The sequence below is a fragment of the Sinocyclocheilus grahami genome, unplaced genomic scaffold (assembly GCF_001515645.1).
Source record: "Sinocyclocheilus grahami isolate Dianchi unplaced genomic scaffold, SAMN03320097.WGS_v1.1 scaffold136.1, whole genome shotgun sequence".
NCBI classification, from domain to species: domain Eukaryota; kingdom Metazoa; phylum Chordata; class Actinopteri; order Cypriniformes; family Cyprinidae; genus Sinocyclocheilus; species Sinocyclocheilus grahami.
In genome coordinates this window covers 1,895,843-1,915,972 of record NW_015505315.1, presented here as the reverse complement: position 1 = coordinate 1,915,972, position 20,130 = coordinate 1,895,843, and the positions used below count along the sequence as shown (strand labels likewise).

Genomic DNA, 20,130 nt, shown 5'->3' with positions numbered 1-20,130 from the left:
ATAAGTCTTCTTATGCATGTATTTCTGAGTGCATAAAGATCAGTTTAAAGCTGCAGAAGAAACTCATGCATGTCTTAACTATAATTCAAGCATTCATGCTTCCTTCCTGCTTTTCATCTGTTTGTGACTTATTTTTCACAGTGTGTTTGTGTTATCAGCAGCATGCCACAGTAAACACGTCTGTTGAATATACCTGGGGAACCGATGATATGAACAGTTGCAACACATTGTGAGTTTATTAAAAAGCCAATGTTCTTTGTGAATGCTATAAGACAGATGTTAACGTGCACTGCACTGTGTAATTAACTGCATAAACGAGGCATTATAATTAAGACACAGAAAAGCTTTCTTGCAAATCAGGTCTTGGGGGTCAGGAATAAATTAAATGGAACAATTTCAAAGGCACAAGAGAGGCGTAATTGCTCAGGTCTACGCCGGGAGAGAACAGTTGCAATAGAGCAATGGCCAACTGTAAAATCTGCATTAACATGAGCTCTTTTGCATGTGAAATTAGACTATTCTTACAGTTAAAGTCAGCCTCCCAAGCTTTAGTGCATCAGTACATAACCAAAAAGTACGGAAGAAAAATAATGCCATATGTCTTTGAAACAAAAAAAAACGTTGAATAGCACTAACTGAAAAAATAATGCATTGCATTAACAGTGCTTGCCTTTTAATGCCTTGTATTTCCAGGGCCTGCATTTTTATGTCCTGAAATTTAACATAGTTGTTTATTTAAGCTGTGAATATTTCAATTCAAAATATTTCTCACACATTTTCATAATTAAAAATTCAGTAATTCATATTCACTTTCCAGAATTCACTTCCAAAATATTCAATCTGTTTAAAAATACGATGTATAATATTCGACAGGCAAATTTCGGTCCATTTGACTTTCCAAATTCGCTTCCACAAATTCAGTGGTTAAAATTCGACAGAAAATTCGCCTTTGCACATCCGGGAGCAAAGAATCTCAAAAGTATTCTCCCGTTCTCCGGGAGTACATGTCCAAATGTTGTGGTACATTCCTAGTGACTAGACTGACTTACTATAGGTGAAATTTTGCTAATACCTCCCTTATTGTACATAAAGTACATCAATATTTTATACTACAACTTTTGGAACGTGAAAAATCTCTTTCGGGGTCTTATAGATTATTATTATTTTTTTAATAATTGTGAATGGTACATACAGTAAGGGAGATAGTAGCAAAATTTCACATGAAGTCAGTCTTGTAACTAGTAACGTACTACAACCTGTGGAACATGAAAAAATTATTTTGGTGAATTACTGTAGTTTTTTAAAAATATATTTGTGTACTGTACATACCATAAGGGAGATATTGGCAAAATATAACCTGTAGTAAGTTAGTCTTGTATCTAGAAACGTTCTACAACCGTTGGAACATGAAAAAATTATTTTGGTGAATTACTGTAGTTTTTTAAAAATATATTTGTGTACTGTACATACCATAAGGGAGATATTGGCAAAATATAACCTGTAGTAAGTTAGTCTTGTATCTAGAAACGTTCTACAACCGTTGGAACATGAAAAAAACCTTTTCCAGGGATCTTTTATATGTAAATAATTGTGTACTGTACATAGAGTGGGGCAAAAAAGTATTTAGTCAGCCACCAATCGTGCAAGTTCTCCCACTTAAAAAGATGAGAGAGGCCTGTAATTTTCATCATAGGTATACCTCAACTATGAGAGACAAAATGAGAAAAAAATCCAGAAAATCACATTGTAAGGATTTTTAAAGAATTTATTTGCAAATTATGGTGGAAAATAAGTATTTGGTCAATAACAAAATTTCATCTCAATACTTTGTTATATACCCTTTGTTGGCAATGACAGAGGTCAAACGTTTGCTGTAAGTCTTCACAAGGTTTTCACACACAGTTGCTGGTATTTTGGCCCATTCCTCCATCCAGATCTCCTCTAGAGCAGTAATGTTTTGGGGCTGTCACTGGGCAACACGGATTTTCAACTCCCGCCAAAGATTTTCTATGGGGTTGAGATCGGGAGACTGGCTAGGCCACTCCAGCACCTTGAAATGCTTCTTACGAAGCCACTCCTTCGTTGCCCGGGCGGTGTGTTTGGGATCATTGTCATGCTGAAAGACCCAGCCACGTTTCATCTTCAATGCCCTTGCTGATGGAAGGAGGTTTTCACTCAAAATCTCACGATACATGGCCCCATTCATTCTTTCGTTTACACAGATCAGTCGTCCTGGTCCCTTTGCAGAAAAACAGCCCCAAAGCATGATGTTTCCACCCCCATGCTTCACAGTAGGTATGGTGTTCTTTGGATGCAACTCAGCATTCTTTCTCCTCCAAACACGACAAGTTGAGTTTTTACCAAAAAGTTCTATTTTGGTTTCATCTGACCATATGACATTCTCCCAATCCTCTTCTGGATCATCCAAATGCTCTCTAGCAAACTTCAGACAGGCCTGGACATGACTGTTTGAGGTTGTGGACAGGTGTCTTTTATACTGATAACGAGTTCAAACAGATGCCATTAATACAGGTAACGAGTGGAAGACAGAGGAGCCTCTTAAAAAGAAGTTACAGGTCTGTGAGAACCAGAAATCTTGCTTGTTTGTAGGTGACCAAATACTTATTTTCCACCATAATTTGCAAATAAATTCTTTAAAAATCCTACAATGTGATTTTCTGGATTTTTTTTTCTCATTTTGTCTCTCATAGTTGAGGTATACCTATGATGAAAATTACAGGCCTCTCTCATCTTTTTAAGTGGGAGAACTTGCACAATTGGTGGCTGACTAAATACTTTTTTGCCCCACTGTATATGAAGGGAGGTATTGGCAAAATCTCACCAGTAGTAAATCACTATGAGCAATTTGACAGTGTGTTATTTTAAATGTTAAAAGAATGTTAAATGTTAAATTACTTAACATTTCCTTTCAGTTGGTGGTAAAGCACACACACACACACACATTACCAGCAGGACCAAAATAGGAAGCCCAACAACTAAGCAAATGACCGCAGCAACTCCAGGCAGCTCGCCATGGGAACATTGTCAAAACCCTGATTACAGCAGCATCCAACTGTTAAAACCACAGAAAAGCTATTTGATTTCCAGTTTATAAAGAAAACTTGAAAGCAGTTCATCCAAAAATAAACATTCCTTCAATAATTACATACTCCTGTGTCATTCAAAACCCATAAGAGGTTTTGTTCATCTTCGAAACACATGAAGATATTTGTAATGAAACCTGAAAGATTTCTGTTCCTCAATTTAGAAGTCAATTACACCACAACTTTTCCGATTCAAAAAGTTCATATAACGCAAGTAAATAAGCAGTTGAGTGGTTTAAGAAAGGTCTTACGATCACTTTATATGATGAACGGATTTAATTTAGGCTTATCACATATAAACATTTATCAACTAGTGCTGTCAAACGATTAATCGCATCCAAAATAAAAGTCTACATAATATATATATATATATATGTGTGTACTGCATATATTTATTATATATATATAAATATACATGCATGTATACAGTGGTGTGAAAAAGTTTTTGCCCCTTCCTGTTTTTTTATTTTTATTTTTTGCATATTTGTCACACTTGAATGATTCAGATCATCAAACAAATTTTAATATTACACAAAGATAACCCGAGTAAATGCAAAATACCATTTTGAAATAATGATTTCATTTATTAAGGGAAAAAAGCTTTCCAAACCTGCCTAGCACTACGTGAAAGTAATTGCCCCCTAAATCTAATAACTGGTTGTGCCACCCTTTGCAGCAACAACTGCAATCAAGCATTTGCGATAACTGGCCAATGAGTCTTTCACATCGCTGTGGAGGAATTTTGGCCCACTCTTCTTTGCAGAATTATTTTAATTCAGCCACATTGGAGGGTTTTCGAGCATGAATGGACTTTTCAAGGTCATGCCACAGCATCTCAATCGGATTTAAGTCCGGACTTTGACTTGGCCACTCCAAAACCTTAATTTAGTTTTTCTTGAGCAATTCAGAGATGAACTTGTTGGTGTGTTTGGGATCATTGTCCTGCTGCATAACCCAAGCGAGCTTGAGGTCACAAACTGACAACGTGACATTCTCCTTCAGAATTTTCTGATGGAGTGCAGAATTCATGGTTCCATCAATTATGGCAATTCATCCAGGTCCTGAAGCTGCAAAGCAACCCCAGACCATCACATTATCCCCACCATGTTTGACTGTTGGTACGATGTGCTTTTTATTAAATGCTGTGTTGGTTTTCGCCAGATGTAACGTGACACACACCTTCAAAAAGTCCACCGAATATTTGCTCAAAAGTCTTGGGGATAATCAAGATATTTTTGGGCAAATGTGAGACGAGCCTTTGTGTTCTTTTTGGTCAGCAATGGCTTTTGCCTTGGAACTCTCCCATGGATGCCGTTTTTGCCCAGTCTCTTTCTTATTGTTGAATCATGAACACTGACCTTAATTGAGGCAAGTGAGGCCTGCAGTTCTTTAGATGTTGTTCTGGGTTCTTTTATGACCTCCTGGATGAGTAACTTTGGTAGGCCGGCCACTCCTGGGAAGGTTCACCACTGTTCCAAGTTTTCTCCATTTGTGGATAATGGCTCTGACCGTGGTTCGCTGGAGTCCCAAAGCCTTAGAAATGGCTTTATAATCCTTTCCAGACTGATACATGTCAACTATTTTGTTTCTCATCTGTTCTTGAATTTCTTTAGATTGCGGCATGATGTGTTGCTCTTTAAGCATGCTTCACTTTGTCAGACAAGTTCTATTTAAGTGATTTCTTGATTCAACATGTCTGGCAGTAATTAGGCCTGGGTGTGGCTAGTGAAATTTAACTCAGCTTTCTAAAATAATGTGGTTAATCACAGTTCACAATCACAGTGGCCAAACTGCCACCACTGGCCCTTGTCAATCAAGGCCTCCTAATAATCCCCATCCACTGAATTGGCTCTATCTCTCTCTTTCCTCTCCACCTGTAGCTGGTGTGTGGTAAGAGCACTGGCGCCTTTGTACTGTGGCTGCCGTCGCATCATCCAGGTGGCTGCTGCACACTGGTGGTGGTTGAGGAGAGACCCCCCCACATGATTGTAAAGCACTTTGGGTGTACAGCAAAACACAATAAAGTGCTATATACAGGTGCATTTCAATAAATTAGAATGTCGTGGAAAAGTTAATTTATTTCAGTAATTCAACTCAAATTGTGAAACTCGAATGCATCATTCATTCATTCATGATTTAACAGGAGAGGACAATTAATTTTTCATGTAGGGCCAGGTAGGTTTGGACAGCTTTTTTACCTTAATAAATGAAATCATCATTTAAAAACTGCATTTTGTATTTACTTGCATTATCTTTGTGTAATATGAAAATTTGTTTGATGATTTGAATCTTTTAAGTGTGGCAAATATGCAAAACATTTTTTAAAAACACGAAGGGTGCAAAAACCTTTTCACGGCACTGTATATTTAAGAAAAATATGTTATGTTTATATATTAAATATATCTATATATAAATTATATGAATATAAATATATACATGTAAATATATGTAAATATTTTCAAAATATATATTGTATGTGTGTGTATTTGTATATACATAAATATTCACAGCACACACATATATTATGTAAACAAAAACGTATATTTTGGATGTGATTAATCGCGATTAATCATTTGACAGAACTATTATAAACACACATACATAGAGAACATCAAACACGCTTGCTTGAGGTATGAGAACCAGTGTACTCTGACATGTGCTTTGATCAAATTTTTGTTTGTGTGGACTTCCAATGGATTTTATTTCTTTTTTTAATGAAATCTCTCAGGTTTCATCACAAATATGTTAATTTGTTTTTCAAAGACAAACAAAAGTCTGATTAAAAAGGCTGATTAAATGATGACAATTTTCATTTCTGGTTAAACTAACTGTATAACATTTCATGAAAAACATAAATATTATTTCTAGTAAATATAAAAATACATTGCTAAATAAAATCACTATTTTATGGTGGAGCTAATTATAATGGTAGGGTAAGTAAAAATTGCAACTACTGTCCTGCCAGGCTTGAAGGGAAAAAAACTCCTTACTGGTGTTGAGCCATGAAACACTGAGTGGGGCCATAAAAAAGCCTCATGCCATGTGTAGAGTTCTTTCTGAGATTTACAATAAACCCCAGAACAGAACAGAAAACCCAGTGTTGCCTGAAAGTGTGGTGAACTGGAGAAAATGTGAAAAGTATGGGATGCGTGTACATTTTCTGTGAAAACAAATCTGAGGTACAGTGGAAATCTACATAAAGAAATACATGGCAAAGTTAGTCAATCAACCAATGTGAACAAGTTTAGGGGTCACAATGGACAACAAATTGCATGCAGTGCTAAATGCAAACTATGCAATCTTGCCAAACTTGCACCAACTCTGCACAAGGACGTTTGACCTGCAAGCTGCTTCATAAGCGTAACCTTAACCTTAAAAGAACAGTACCAAAAATGATCAAGAGAACCGTAAGGTTGTTTTGTAGTATGAAACCGCTCACCAGGGGTGAATAAAGCGATCTTCAGCAGGTTGCTCGAGTTTTCAAAAGGCACAATTGATGCATGCAGCACTGCTACGTTCTGTCCTATGGTGTGACGCTGTGACCCACCTTATCAGACTGCCGCATGTAGCAGTACATAATCCCCCGCATGCACTTGATAGCAGAGTGCTCCAGTTCATGAGTGCGGCCCATGTCATCGTCAATGTGCCTGTGCGACAAACATTCTGCATGAGTTCCTAGAAAACACTTCATTATGTTGAAAATGCATATTTTAAATAGCAAAGAATCTGCAGCATGCCATTACCATCTACTAAGTTAAGTGGTGAAACTATCACAGTCATAAAAAAGCAAACAAGCAAATGAGACAAACCTTTAACACATAGAGAGAAAGCTCATGTAGAGCATGCATGTGCAAACACCACCCACATATACTCTTACAGAGACATATAGAGAATAAGTAATGGATTCAGGCTTTGCTGTCAAATTGGAATAATCTTAATTAAACTCCTCTGACAATGCTAATATGCACAGGTGAAGACTGATGACTACGCCCGTCTCTGATATACGCCTGCTCTCTATTTTTATCCTCACATTCGTCCTCTAGAGGAACAACCCTCTCCAGGAGGAGTGAGAAGGGAAAAAATAACACTTTGTCTTAAGAGTTCAATGGAAAGTCTCTTTCTTGGGTGCCCTCCTATAAATCTTGTAACCTTGACCCGGGCCCCCAGAGTGCTGGTGACCTGCTTTAGAAAGAAGGGAGGTGTGTGTGTGTGTTTGTGCATAGGATAGATATATTATATGTGTTTAGAATATCTATAATTCCCTTTTTACAGAATACTGAAATTCAGTGAAGATATTGTGAAATTGTGAAAATATAAAAGGACAATAAATCTTTATACGTCAGTATTTTTTTCTAGAACATTTAAACTTTGCCTTTCTAGTTAAAAATTACATTAAAATTCTGCATCCTGTGTGCTACCTCAAATCAATTCAGAACTGAATTGGAATTTAAATGGCATTCTCAGTTCAACTGTTAATTATTATTATGAATGACAAACAACCATGGCTGTTAGAGATATGAATAAGGAAAATAAACCTACAAAACAATATTCAAGTGTTTAGTTGTCCCAGTCAGCGTTGGTTCAATTATTACGAAGGGAAAGAGCAATACCAAACCAATCAGACACTGCCTAAAAACGGTCATGCATCACAACCTCCCGCCTGAACAAAAAGGACTTTTATTGTGTTTTATGAAGATTTTTTGTCCTTGTCACAAAATGCTTTCTTCAAAGCATCTTATTTTGCATTCAACAGAAGTCACAGAGGTTTGGAATGACATGAGGCTGAATAAATGATGGCAGATCTTATTCTTATTTTTGGAGGGAAATCTGCCTTCAAATGAAAGACGGAGCAAAACACAAGGAAATACTGCAAGTGAACCTCTTGGGAGAAAGTTCATTTTTAGAGAAGAAAATGATTCAGAACACAAAGCCAAATCACTGAAGCAGCTAAAGAACAAGATAAATGCTCTACAACAGCCCAGTTAAAGAGCAAGCAGGGCGGTGTTTGGTCATAACATCTTGGACTCAAAGTGACTTTGGACAATCCCCCAAGAGGAACCTGGGCTTTAGCTCCAATATCTTGTTCAAGGGCATAAAGGTGAGAGTTTGACAATTCCCCCTTGCAGAGTTTGAACATATAACCTTTAAGCTATCCGGTATCCAGTACATCCCTGGACATTAAGTTCAGTCTAATTTTGTCTTACCTGAGCTTTGGAAACTGCAGTGTAAAACAGCAGTCCACTATTTTGAGCACTGGAACAAATGTACCTTGATCAATGGGCCAAATTGCTCTTGATCAGTGGGTAAACATGCTTACCTCAATGTGATTAAAGCTGCCACTGATATAAATCTATCAAAAGTGAATACTTACACTACCCTTTAATGGATTATTTAAATGCCAAGGCTGCTTTTATTTGATAAAAACTACAGTAAAAAAAGCATCATTATGAAATATTACATTAATTTAAAATAACTGTTTTCTGTTTAAATACATTTAAATTTTTTACATTTTAAATTTGTGCTAATTTATTCCTGTGATGGCACAGCTGCCATTCAGCAGCCTTCACTCCAGTCTTCAGCATCACATAATTCTTCAGAAATAATTTAAATATTTTAATTATTATCAATGTCGGAAACAGTTGTGCTGTTTAATATTTCAGTAGAAACTGTAATGCACTATTTGCAGGAATCTCTGATGAACAGAAAGTTAAAAGGAACACGCCACTATTTTTTGAAAATATGCTAATTTTCCAACTCCCCTAGAGTTAAACAGTTGAGTTTTACCGTTCTCGAATCCATTCAGCCGATCTCTGGGTCTGGTGGTAGCACTTTTAGCTGCAGCTTAGCATAGATCATTGAATCTGATTAGACCGTTAGCATCTCGCTAAAAAATGACCAAAGAGTTTCTATATTTTTTCTATTACCTAGCTGGGAACTATTTTCAGGCACCTGCTGCACCCATGGTATGGCAGCAAAGTTCCTTGATTATTACGCCGGAATGAGAGTATAGTTCCTAGCCATATCGGCCTAGAAAATTGCAACTTTTCATTTTCTGTCGGTCCTATTACACGATGTAACTACAGAAGAGTCCAGTTTTAAATAGGAAAAATATAGAAACTCTTTGGTCATTTTTGAGCGAGATGCTAACGGTCTAATCAGATTCAATGATCTATGCTAAGCTACAGCTAAAAGTGCTACCGTCAGACCCGGAGATCGGCTGAATGGATTCGAAAACAGTAAAACTCAACTGTTTAACTCTAGGGGAGTTGAAAAATTTGCCTATTTTCAAAAAATAGTGGAGTGTTCCTTTAAAAAAAAAAAAATTTATTTGAAATTGATTGATTTGAAATAGAAATCTGTTGCAACATAAATTTCTTTACTCTCACTTTTGATCAATGCTGAATAAAAATATTAATTTCTTAAAAAAAAAGAAAAAAGAAACATACCAAAACCTTTTGAATATTAGTGTATGTAAACCGCATATTTAATTTTTCCCTACGATAATGAAGCATTCATTTTCAAGGTTTCATTTAAAGAGGCCTATCACAATACTGCTTATTTAGGCAAAAATCATAGACATAAGGTCTGTTTAAACCAAGTGACACAACAACCAGTATAAATAAACATTCACATGTTTTTGTGCATAATACAACTCATCTGAAAATACAGATTCCTCTTGCTCACTAAAATAGCTCACTAACAGATATGCTTTAAGACGGTGTAAAATAGTTTGTTCAGCCTTTTTTCTCTGTTAAACTCATTTTGTTTTTCCCAGACACCACAGATGGTATATACAGTACACCACTGCATATGGGGCCTCTGTGCTGTTTTTGCCGTGTTGCATATGCACACCATGCACACCACACTTATCTTTTGGCTTTTTTTTTTTTTAAGATAAACTTCTTCTTAATTATTAATCATCTCTAAATATACAGTATATAGCACTTGATATACATGTAGCACTTGGTCATACTGATTATCATCTTGATCATGTAAACTAGAAAAGAAACAATTTATAGAAAGGTATTGCACATACATTACTACTCGGTACTACCTGTATGCCAGTGCCAGTGCCCAGATACTGGCAGCGCAGTAGAGGGAGTCTCTGACTTTAGCCTCCTTACAGGTGGAACAGGTCTTCACTGGGAACAGACCAGTGGTAGGGCTCTGATAATTCAGAATGGTGCTCTTGACTAGAAGAAATGAAAGAAAGACAAAGATAAAAACAGATAGTGTTACTATCAACAGCCCACAGCAACAGCAGGTGCCTCCACAAACACTTACTGTAACTTGCTGTTTACGCATCTTTGATGAACACCTTTTTACACCTGTTATTCTAGCTGTCTGACATAAAATACCACTGCATGTATAATTAAGCTAATGAAATATTATTGCAAGTTTCTCGTCTTCATCAATATTATGAAGTAAAAAAAAACTGTAAAACAAAAAAAAAAAGGTAACAGCTTTATCCATCACTGTGCCCAACTGTTAAACTTTCTCTCTCTCCACTGTGATTTCTCTTTACTAATGTATAATCAGGCTGAATAGGGCAATTCATTTTTCATCAGCACATTACGGCAGCACAAATGAAGGGGCCATTCATTCCGAGCCATCATTTGTTATGTAGAGTTTGGGTCAATTCAAAGAGACAGTGCCAGCAGGGCTGGAGGATAAGGAGACACTGGGGGGAATTAGTCAGAATATTAATATACTCTTCAGAGAGACTGCAGCCAGGATTACTCCGACTCCCATCGGAAGAATCTGGCAATCCAGAAAGGGCGATAAATATCTTCATCTGATTAGGCCTTGTACTGTAACTGCGGTTGATGCCGGCAGGACTGAAAGGAAGATTGCAGTTGGAGTCTTCCAGAATGTTTCAGGGAGGAACAGTTGAGAGATCAATTAATCTGTCGAAATCTGCCTCACAGCCTGCTATTACTGCCCATTTGCTCCTGTGAAAACCTTAAATTACTAATCAAGAAAATCTCACTTGCAGTCATTTAAAAATCGGTGCAGCATGCAGAGGACCACCTGTGCATTAAGTGACTTCTACAGAGAAAAGAAAAGAAGCGAAATGACATATTCACACGCATCTTTAGCATGAGGGATAGAATGCATCACAGCACTCTAGATGCAAGGTCTTTGAAGACTGCATCTCTCTCATCATCTAACAGCATAATACACCTCTAAATCAACCCCTAAAACTGCACACACAAACACGAGGTTTCCACGAAGAAGCCATTTTTATACACCAAGAAGAAAGGGGGGGGGGGGGGGGGGGGGGTGACCACACAGAAGGAGAGAGACAGAGAAAGAGACTCTTTTGCCCATTAAAAGTTAAAGCTTGTTTTCTCCAACCTTAATCTTGTGGAGGCAGGGGAAAGATAGCAGAACTGCATTCACAACAAACAGGCCGGAGAGGAGAAGAAGAGGAAATGAGAAGCACTGAAGCATGATTTCATTACCACATAAATAGGAAAACCCAGAAAGAGAGCGAGAAAGACGGAAAAATGAGAAAGACCGGAGATAAAAATGGCAATAACAATGTTCAGAATAACATACCGTGCATGTTGCATGTAATGTGCTGCATTCATATACAGTACTTATAGTTCAGCTCCATAGCTGAGATTCAGCTCCAAGGAAGAGTCTACCAAAACCATTACTATCCGAATTATGAAACTTACCACATTTATTTATTATTGTAGGATTCGTCTTATAGGGAATGACATTGGGATTCACTTTCAAAACGAGATTACCCTGCGCTAACGCTGTACGTTTGTCTGCTTCAACCATGACTCATTCAAAAGGATCATTGAAATGAGAAGCATCCTCTCGGTCACTCTTTTCTCTTTGTTCTCTCTCACTTCCTCCCTCTCTCTCACCCTGCAGAGCTCTCATCTCAGGGTTGGCTGTCTGGGGGATTTTAAATGAGCTTTAGGAACAGGTTGAAGTCCGGATGGAGGAAAGAGATTGAAAACATAGACTTCATGTATGCAGTGTTCAAGAAACAAGGCTTTTCCATCATTTTTGTGGAGGATGAAACAAGTTCACCGAGTATTCTGCTAATGAGCTGAGAGATTGAATCAGGTGTGCTAGACAAAACAGATACACCATAAACACCACTATCCTATAATATTTTAAAACAAGCAGCTGGAGTCTATGTTCTTTGTATTGAACCATAAGGTCAATCTGAGATGTTTATGTCCTCCATCTATTGGTCAAACACCTTTTTTGCAATAAGAATTAGACAGAGAGTTCCACAGTTTGCATGCATATAAATGTACAGTAAATAGGGCACAGATCTGGTGGGGTCATATTCTCTCTTGTCCTGTAAAAAATATCTTTAAAAACAAGACACATTTAAGAATTAAATCACTAGGATACATTTCGCAATACTTAGATCACTTTTCAAAACTCTTTGTAGGCCATATAAATAATTTTTTATTGCATTGGCACAAAGTACATTGAATGACTGCATCTTTCAAATTACATTGATTGTTTTCTCAATGAGGCACAATGACAACCATTTTACTGTAACCAAGTACCTACAGACCAATTTGCATGTTTACACACTTTTTTCAAACTGGTTAAACTGAAGTTCAAATCCAAATATAATACAAAACTCAATAGGGCCGCAATTTGCTACATTTCTACAGTAGTAGCATAGTAACATTTATTCCACTGTTTTTTCCACACCTCGGCACTGCACTGCATCTTGATATCTTCGGATCATCTTTATGATTTGGTTTCTGCATTTCACTCTTGCAAACACTACATGCGTTAATCAGTGGGTGGGGCTAAACAGGCAGTGATGTAGAAGCAGGCGTTGATGATCTTCTGCAGAGGTGGTGTTTAGCCACACTTTTACATCATAGAGAGGTACAGTCGATTTGGTAGACTGGCTTCAATATAAGCTGTTTTTAGACTAACGACAAAGTTTTGAGTTCTGAAATTTACAGGATTTACAGGTTTTTATAGTACAGTGACCTCTTATACAGTGCTGCTTGAAAGTTTGTGAACCCTTTAGAACGGTCTATATTTCTGCATAAATATAACCCAAAAAAATCATCAGATCAGATCATCAAGTCCTGAAAGTTGACAAAGAGAACCCAATCAAACAAATGAGATGAAAATATATACTTTGTCATTTATTTATTCAGGAAAATGATCCAATACTACATATCTGTGAGCAGCAAAAGTATGTGAATCTCTAGGATTAGCTGTTTATTTGAAGGTGAAATTAAGAGTCCATCTGTTCAGAGGTGTTTTTAATCAGTGAGATGACTATCAAGTGTCAGTGTGTGCCCTGTTTTATATAAAAGAACAGGGATCTATCAAAGTTTGGTCATGTTTGTGGAAGTGTATCATGGCACAAACAAATGAGATCTCTGAGGACCTCAGAAAAAGAGTTGACGCTGTTCATCAGGCTAGAAAAGCTTTCAAAGCCATCTCTAAAGAGTTTGGACTCCACCAATCCACAGTCAGACAGATTGTGTACAAATGGAGGAAATTCAAGACCACTGTTACCCTCCCCAGGAGTGGGGCGACAACAAAGAACACTCTAAAAGCAAGACGTGTAAAAGTCCACTAGGTTTCAAAGGACTGCAGGTTAACTTCTAAGTAACTAAAGGCCTTTCTCGCATTGGTGAATGTTAATGTTTATGAGTCCATCATCAGGAGTCGCAAGAAGAAAGCCACTGCTCTCCAAAAAGAACATCGCTGCCCATCTGCAGTTTGCTAAAGATCATGTGGACAAGACTTTGACAAGACATCCCTGTTTTGTGGATGGATGAGACCAAAATAGAATATTTAAATGGTTTAAATGAGCAGCGTTATGTTTGGAGAAAGAAAACACTGCATTCCAGCATAAGAACCTTATCCCATCTGTGAAACATGGTGGTGGTAGTATCATGGTTTGGGCCTGTTTTGCTGCATCTGGGTCAGGATGGCTTGCCATCATTGATGGAACAATGAATTCTGAATTATACCAGCAAATTCTGAAGGAAAATGTCAGGACATCTGTCCAAGAACTGGATCTCAAGAGAAAGTGGGTCATGCAGCAAGACAACGACCCCAAGCACACAAGTTGTTCTACCAAAGAGTGGTTAAAGAAGAACAAAGTTGGAATGTTTTGGAATGACTGAGTCAAATTCCAGACCTTAATCCAATTGAAATTTTGTGGAAGAACCTGAAGCAAGCAGTTCATAGAAGGAAACCCACCAACATCACAGAGTTGAAATGGTTCTGTACTGAAGAATGGGCTAAAATTCCTACAAGCCGTTGTGCAGGACTGATCAGCAGTTACAAGAAACGTTACTTGCAGTTATTGCTGCAAAAGGGGGTCACACCAGATACTGAAAGCAAAGATTAACATACTTTTGCCACTCACAAATATTTAACACCGGATCATTTTTCTCAATAAATAAATGACAAAGTATATATTTTTGTCTCCTTCGTTTGATTGGATTCTCTTGTCTACTTTCAGGATTTGAGTGAAAATCTAATTATGTTTTGGGTCATATTTATGCAGAAATATAGTCAATTCTAAAGGGTTCACAAACTTTCAAGCAGCACTGTATGTCAAAAGATCAAGGGAATTTTGGTTTCTCAGTTCATGACCCCTTTAAGGAACAATTTTGTACTGTAATGTAAACATGCACCATGTACTGTACTGAATTCTAAACAGTAGAGAGCCGTCATTCTTGTTTTTAAAATAAATTTTACAAATGAAACCATTGCGTAAGTATTGATAAATATGTCCTAGTCATTGCAAAAAGTATATTTTTTATAGATATTTTACATTTTAATTCTCGCTATACTTTGTTAGATTTCTCTGAAAACTGGATTATTATCTTATTATATTTTGTCATGTTGCTTCTCAAGCAAAATTAATCGTATAGATGTTTACTGGAAAACAAGAGCAAAATATAATATATTAATAAATTATTATCATTATTATTTTTTGCAGTGCATCAGCACAAATATCAGTCCACCTGCCACTAACAAGATCAGCCTCACCTGCGGGAATAACCAATCATTATGATATCATAAACAACCAGCAACCAACAAGTTGGAGATAATTCTAAATCAGTGGTTTACAAATAACACATACATTTAAACTAAGCTAAATAACTCCAATAAAACATTTACAAGTGACAGATTTTTCTTCATCTTTAAGAACTAATAGAACTATCAAGAAAACTCTTAGTCTTACATACGCTGTTTCATCTTTTATAGCAGTATTTACTGTCATGTTGAAGACTGAAATTGAAAGCGAGATTAGGTGAGAGGAGAGGGAGAAAGAGGGTAGGCAGGAAAAGAGATGAGTATTGATTAAGAGCAAAATGCACAGAGGAGCTCAGCAATGAGAAACCATACTAGCTCCAAATGAATCTTTTAGTGCTTGGACTCAACTCATTTGCTGGGTATTATAATTAAATGTAATGGTTTGGAGACTTTTTGAATCCTCTAATTAAATTACGAAACATCTTGCCATAATTAAATTATTTTTAAATATGAGCAAACACCAGTGCACTTAATACACAGATCAACTATATTAGAAAAAATCAGGAGTAACTTTGCAATTTGTACACAGCTTGACACCTTAAATGCATTGCTTTATAATTTTGTACTTGTAATTAAAATAAAAAAAGGTGCTGCATCTAGATTAATCCATGACACGACAGAATGAGGTTAAATGCCTAATTTAAAGACCATAATAGAGTGCTCAAAAGATGTTCTCCAACTATCCTGAGCCAACCATTTCATTAAACGCTCAGATCGGCTTCTATTCTTAAACCTATATGAAAAACAAATTACATCTAGGACATATATTCTCACCTGCGCTATAGTAGCGGTCAAGTTTCTCCCAAAGGGGCTCATCCTCCCGTTGCAGTATGGATAGCTTAAGGGGTTCATAGATGGAGCCTGATCATAGAAAGCAAAGACAGATATTAAAGAACACTTGAATCAGCATAGATCCGAATGCTTATCTTAATTGATCTTAATATTGTGATGCTTATCTCATCTTTAGATGCAATTCAATTATCCCTGGATGGAAGTGAGGAGCATACTTCAAAGCCAGCATGGCTTCTTGATGACGCTACTATAGACTACTGAACCGCTACAGGCCCACTTTGGGCTACTTAGTATGCCGAGGTTGAGCTGACTCAACAAAATCAAAATGTGCTTCATTTAGTCTCTGTAACCTAAATGGTTTTCTGTTCCATTTACAATGCTAAGAGCAGCGAAATGTAGATTTACTGGGGTGCAAAGGCAGTAAAGCATGCCAGGAAAACAATCAAAGCAAAATGCAAAAGACTAAAGCTATTGTTCTCCAAATGCATATATCATTGTTTACACACCCATGTTGTTCTAAACCCATATGAATTTGTAGAACACAAAAGAAGATAATATTAGGTAGAAGGACAGCCACTATTTACGGTACATTCATTGAATATTTTTCTATACAGGTTTAGAATATAAAATCACGGTTTGCCTTCAACAAACAAAACTAGCTGGAAGAAACTATGTGTGATTTTATTTATTTTATCTATCTTACATAACCACAAGTGGATTCTGAAAACACTTTCAAGGGCTACTTGAGTTTTAATGTCAGGCTGAAGCAGACGCTAACAAGCACTGAATTAAGAGGGTTAAAAGGCCTTTAAAACCTTAGACATTCAGGGGACAGAAGTCTTTTAGAGTGCTACTCCTTAAAAATTCAAAGCCTGAAGCGCAGTGTGCAGTCAGTCTCTAAATATAGCCCTGATCAGCGTAAACTTCGCACCTGACCTTTGGGCTCAGACAAGAAAACTCATGTTAATGCGCTTCTGCAGCACGGACAATGGATCAAAATGCACCGAGAGAGCAAATGCGCACTGCTTAATCGTGCTCAATGCCATGCATCACAAAAAGCCAAACCTGATCGCTTAGATCTGGCTTTGAACTCCAGCAGCTTCCAGCCGACATCCGCTAGGCTTGCCATAACGACAGCTAAATAACAACATCACACTCGCACTGCCGGTTAGCACTCACACGGTCGCAAAGCCTATATGTACTCCCCTGGCTGCCGTAGAACGACATGCCGTGTTCCGGTTTGTGGTGACCGAAGCTAACTGCAAAATGTTGCTGTCATGGACTTGGTTTTTGACGTTATTATTAAGTTTTGTGGGACAACATGTCACGTTTGCATTGCAGGACGTTACTGTTGATTTATTTGGCCCGGAGAATTTTGGTACGGTAGCGGCTTTCGGTGACTTTAACTCTGATAAACAGACTGACATTTTCATCATCAGGAAGCGTAAGTACAGTTCTGCTAGCTGACGTTAAGATTATTAATATATCGAAATCTTCCCTTTTAAGCTGAATTTAATGTAATGTAAGATGCTGCTTATTGTACAATATGTGTGAGTTTTAATAAGATGTCACAGGGGGTGTGGCAAGATACTCCCTTTGTACTCTGTTTTTATGTACTGTTTATATGTTTGTGTTATTGGTACTGAACACCCTGATTCTGTGTTATTTCATGAGAATATTGTTTCTTTCAGATTTTGAGTTGGTGATTTTCTTGGCTGATCTTAAAGCTCCTTATTTCAAACCTAAAGTCCATCTGACTAAAGAGGCTTTCCCTAGGTAAGAATACACACTGACACACACTAATAAAGCCTACTGTATCATGAATTTCTAAGGCCTCTTAATTATCAACATGATCAAAATGTTGCCGAAAAGCTGTTGTACACAATCTTCTAGATGCCTTCTGCCACCTGACTGATAGTTCATCATTTTTAATAAGTGAACAGCCTTTTATCATAATTCTAAAAATGTTCGCCATCTTTGTACATGTGTCATGTGTCTTTTGACTTTTAGTTAGTAAATAAAAGAATAACTTATAATATTTCAAGTAAACATTTACTGGACTGAAGCTACCTAGGATTACTTCATTATCCTTTTTTTTTTTAGAAACATTATATTAAAAATGTGTGTATCAAATAAGATAAAACCGACTTTAAGAATGTTTATTTCTCTCTAATATAATTATATTGCATTGCATTATATGTTTTGCTCCTCACAGTTAAAATTACAGAGCTTTGATCATAAAACAACATATTGTTGAGAGGCATTGACAACTTATGTTTATTTACATTTTATGTAGTCTGCTGTACTGTAACAAAAATCACATTGATTTACATTACAAGCTATTAGAATGTCATCGCATTTAATGACCATATGTGACCCTGGACCACAAAACCTTCTTAAGTGTCAATTTTTCAAAATTGAGATTTATACATCATATGAAAGCTGAATAAATAAGCTTTCAATTGATGTATGGTTTGTTAGGACAATATTTGGTAGAGATACAACTATTTGAAAATCTGGAATCTGACGGTGCAAAAAAATCTAAATATTGAGAAAATCGCCTTTAAAGTTGTCCAAATGAAGTTCTTAGCAATGCATATTACTAATCAAAAATTAAGTTTTAATATATTTATAGTAGGAAATTTACAAAATATCTTCATGGAACATGATCTTTACTTAATATCCTAATGATTTCTGGCATAAAAGAAAAATCAATCATTTTGACCCATACAATGTATTTTTGGCTATTGCTACAAATATAGCCCAGCGACTTAAGACTGGTTTTGTGGTCCAGGGTCACATATACATAACAACTTCACAAATAGCATATTTTTGGTCAGATTGGGCCTCTGAATAAAATTGACATGCTTTTTTTCTTCTTGAATGTGTGAGCTCCATATTATCACAATCTCATTTTGTATGGGCCATAACAGCTTGAAATGTCAAATATGATGTAAAACCTAAACCACATATGCAAACTTTTTTCCCCAGACTAATATTTCATATGTCATGATTTGTGAGAGTTTATTGTGTTGATATTGCCTTGTTCATGTGTTTCTCTGGCTCTCTTAGTGACTTCAGCATAACTAGTGTGGTCCCGGGTGATTATGATGGAGACTCTCAGATGGATGTGCTTGTCACTGGCTACCAGAAGGACCTCTCCACACAAACAGTCTTCATCTTCTGGGGGCATAACCAAACTTTGGGTAAGGTCTTAAAAATAAAAGAAAGTGCTTTCTGTACATTACCCTTGCTCCAGTTGGTTCGTTTATTCAGTATTTCTGCCTGAATTTATGGTCTTAAAGCTATAGAAATTATACTTATGTTATCTGTTCTCTTACAGACCAGAGTAGTAAGGTAGGGCTGAACAGGACCTTTGATGATCAGCCCCTTGTCATGGAGTAAGTGCAGTATATTGTTTTTAATTTAAGTGCATTGTGGAAATATTATTTCCATTATTATATAATCTTGGTCTTAAACACCTTGCCTTAGGGAATTATGGTACAGTTGCGGCTTTCACTTACTTTAATTCTGATAAACAGACCGACATTTTTATTGTCAGGAAGTGTACGTACTGTTCTGCTGGCTAATATCTTAAAAGTAACCCCTCAAAATTTAACTTAATGTAATGTATCATGTAAGTTTTGCAGTCCTCATCCCTTTAGTGTACAAATGCAAACTTCCCTTGTAAAGGTTTAAAGCTGCTTCCTCTTTTCCACTACAGCTTTAATGGGGACATGATTCCAGACATTTTTGGATCTGTGGATGGTTCATCAGAGGTTTGCTATCTCAGGAGTAGGTAAGACTGTTTTCCTAAATGTGCAATAGCTTGTTTTAGATTTTTCTGCCTGTGTCAAGAAAACAAGTGTACAGTGTATGTGTAGAAAGCATGCTGTTTTATTGTTTGTCAGGCAACTGAAATGCGAGAATGCTCTCAACTTGGAAGGCAAAATGCGCGTCCCTCATTCCAATACTTTCATTGACCTTAACAAGGACTTCACCGCCGGTGAGTAATGCTGCTATGGTCTTTCATTCACTCTGAAGTCTTTTGAAGTGTCAGAGAAAGTATTGCAAGGTTCTGCTGCTCTGTGGACTGATTTAGAGAATCGCTACTTCTCTATTCTGTAGCTTTCAGTTAGCATTTCTGTAGATGCCTTGATGAAGCCCA

The 20,130-nt window shown here is 36.9% G+C and overlaps 2 protein-coding genes across 3 annotated transcripts in view; one reads left to right on the top strand and one right to left on the bottom strand.

The window, feature by feature from the left end:
- Window positions 1-17,170, bottom strand: part of LOC107591034 (phosphorylase b kinase regulatory subunit beta-like) — a 78,306-nt gene extending 61,136 nt beyond the window's left edge. For both annotated transcript variants that reach the window (XM_016280038.1, XM_016280037.1), the window contains exons 1-4: window positions 17,028-17,170; window positions 15,945-16,031; window positions 10,159-10,297; window positions 6,652-6,751 (exon numbers count right to left, since the gene is read on the bottom strand). In XM_016280038.1, coding sequence (XP_016135524.1) covers window positions 6,652-6,751; window positions 10,159-10,297; window positions 15,945-16,031; window positions 17,028-17,091 — 390 coding nt within the window. In that variant the 5' untranslated portion in view covers window positions 17,092-17,170. The remainder of the gene's footprint in view (window positions 1-6,651; window positions 6,752-10,158; window positions 10,298-15,944; window positions 16,032-17,027) is intronic.
- LOC107591035 (T-cell immunomodulatory protein-like) overlaps window positions 17,151-20,130 on the top strand; it is a 158,985-nt gene continuing 156,005 nt past the window's right edge. Inside the window, exons 1-6 of the mRNA XM_016280039.1 lie at window positions 17,151-17,406; window positions 17,654-17,738; window positions 19,035-19,168; window positions 19,306-19,363; window positions 19,687-19,761; window positions 19,874-19,968. Coding sequence (XP_016135525.1) covers window positions 17,229-17,406; window positions 17,654-17,738; window positions 19,035-19,168; window positions 19,306-19,363; window positions 19,687-19,761; window positions 19,874-19,968 — 625 coding nt within the window. The 5' untranslated portion in view covers window positions 17,151-17,228. The remainder of the gene's footprint in view (window positions 17,407-17,653; window positions 17,739-19,034; window positions 19,169-19,305; window positions 19,364-19,686; window positions 19,762-19,873; window positions 19,969-20,130) is intronic.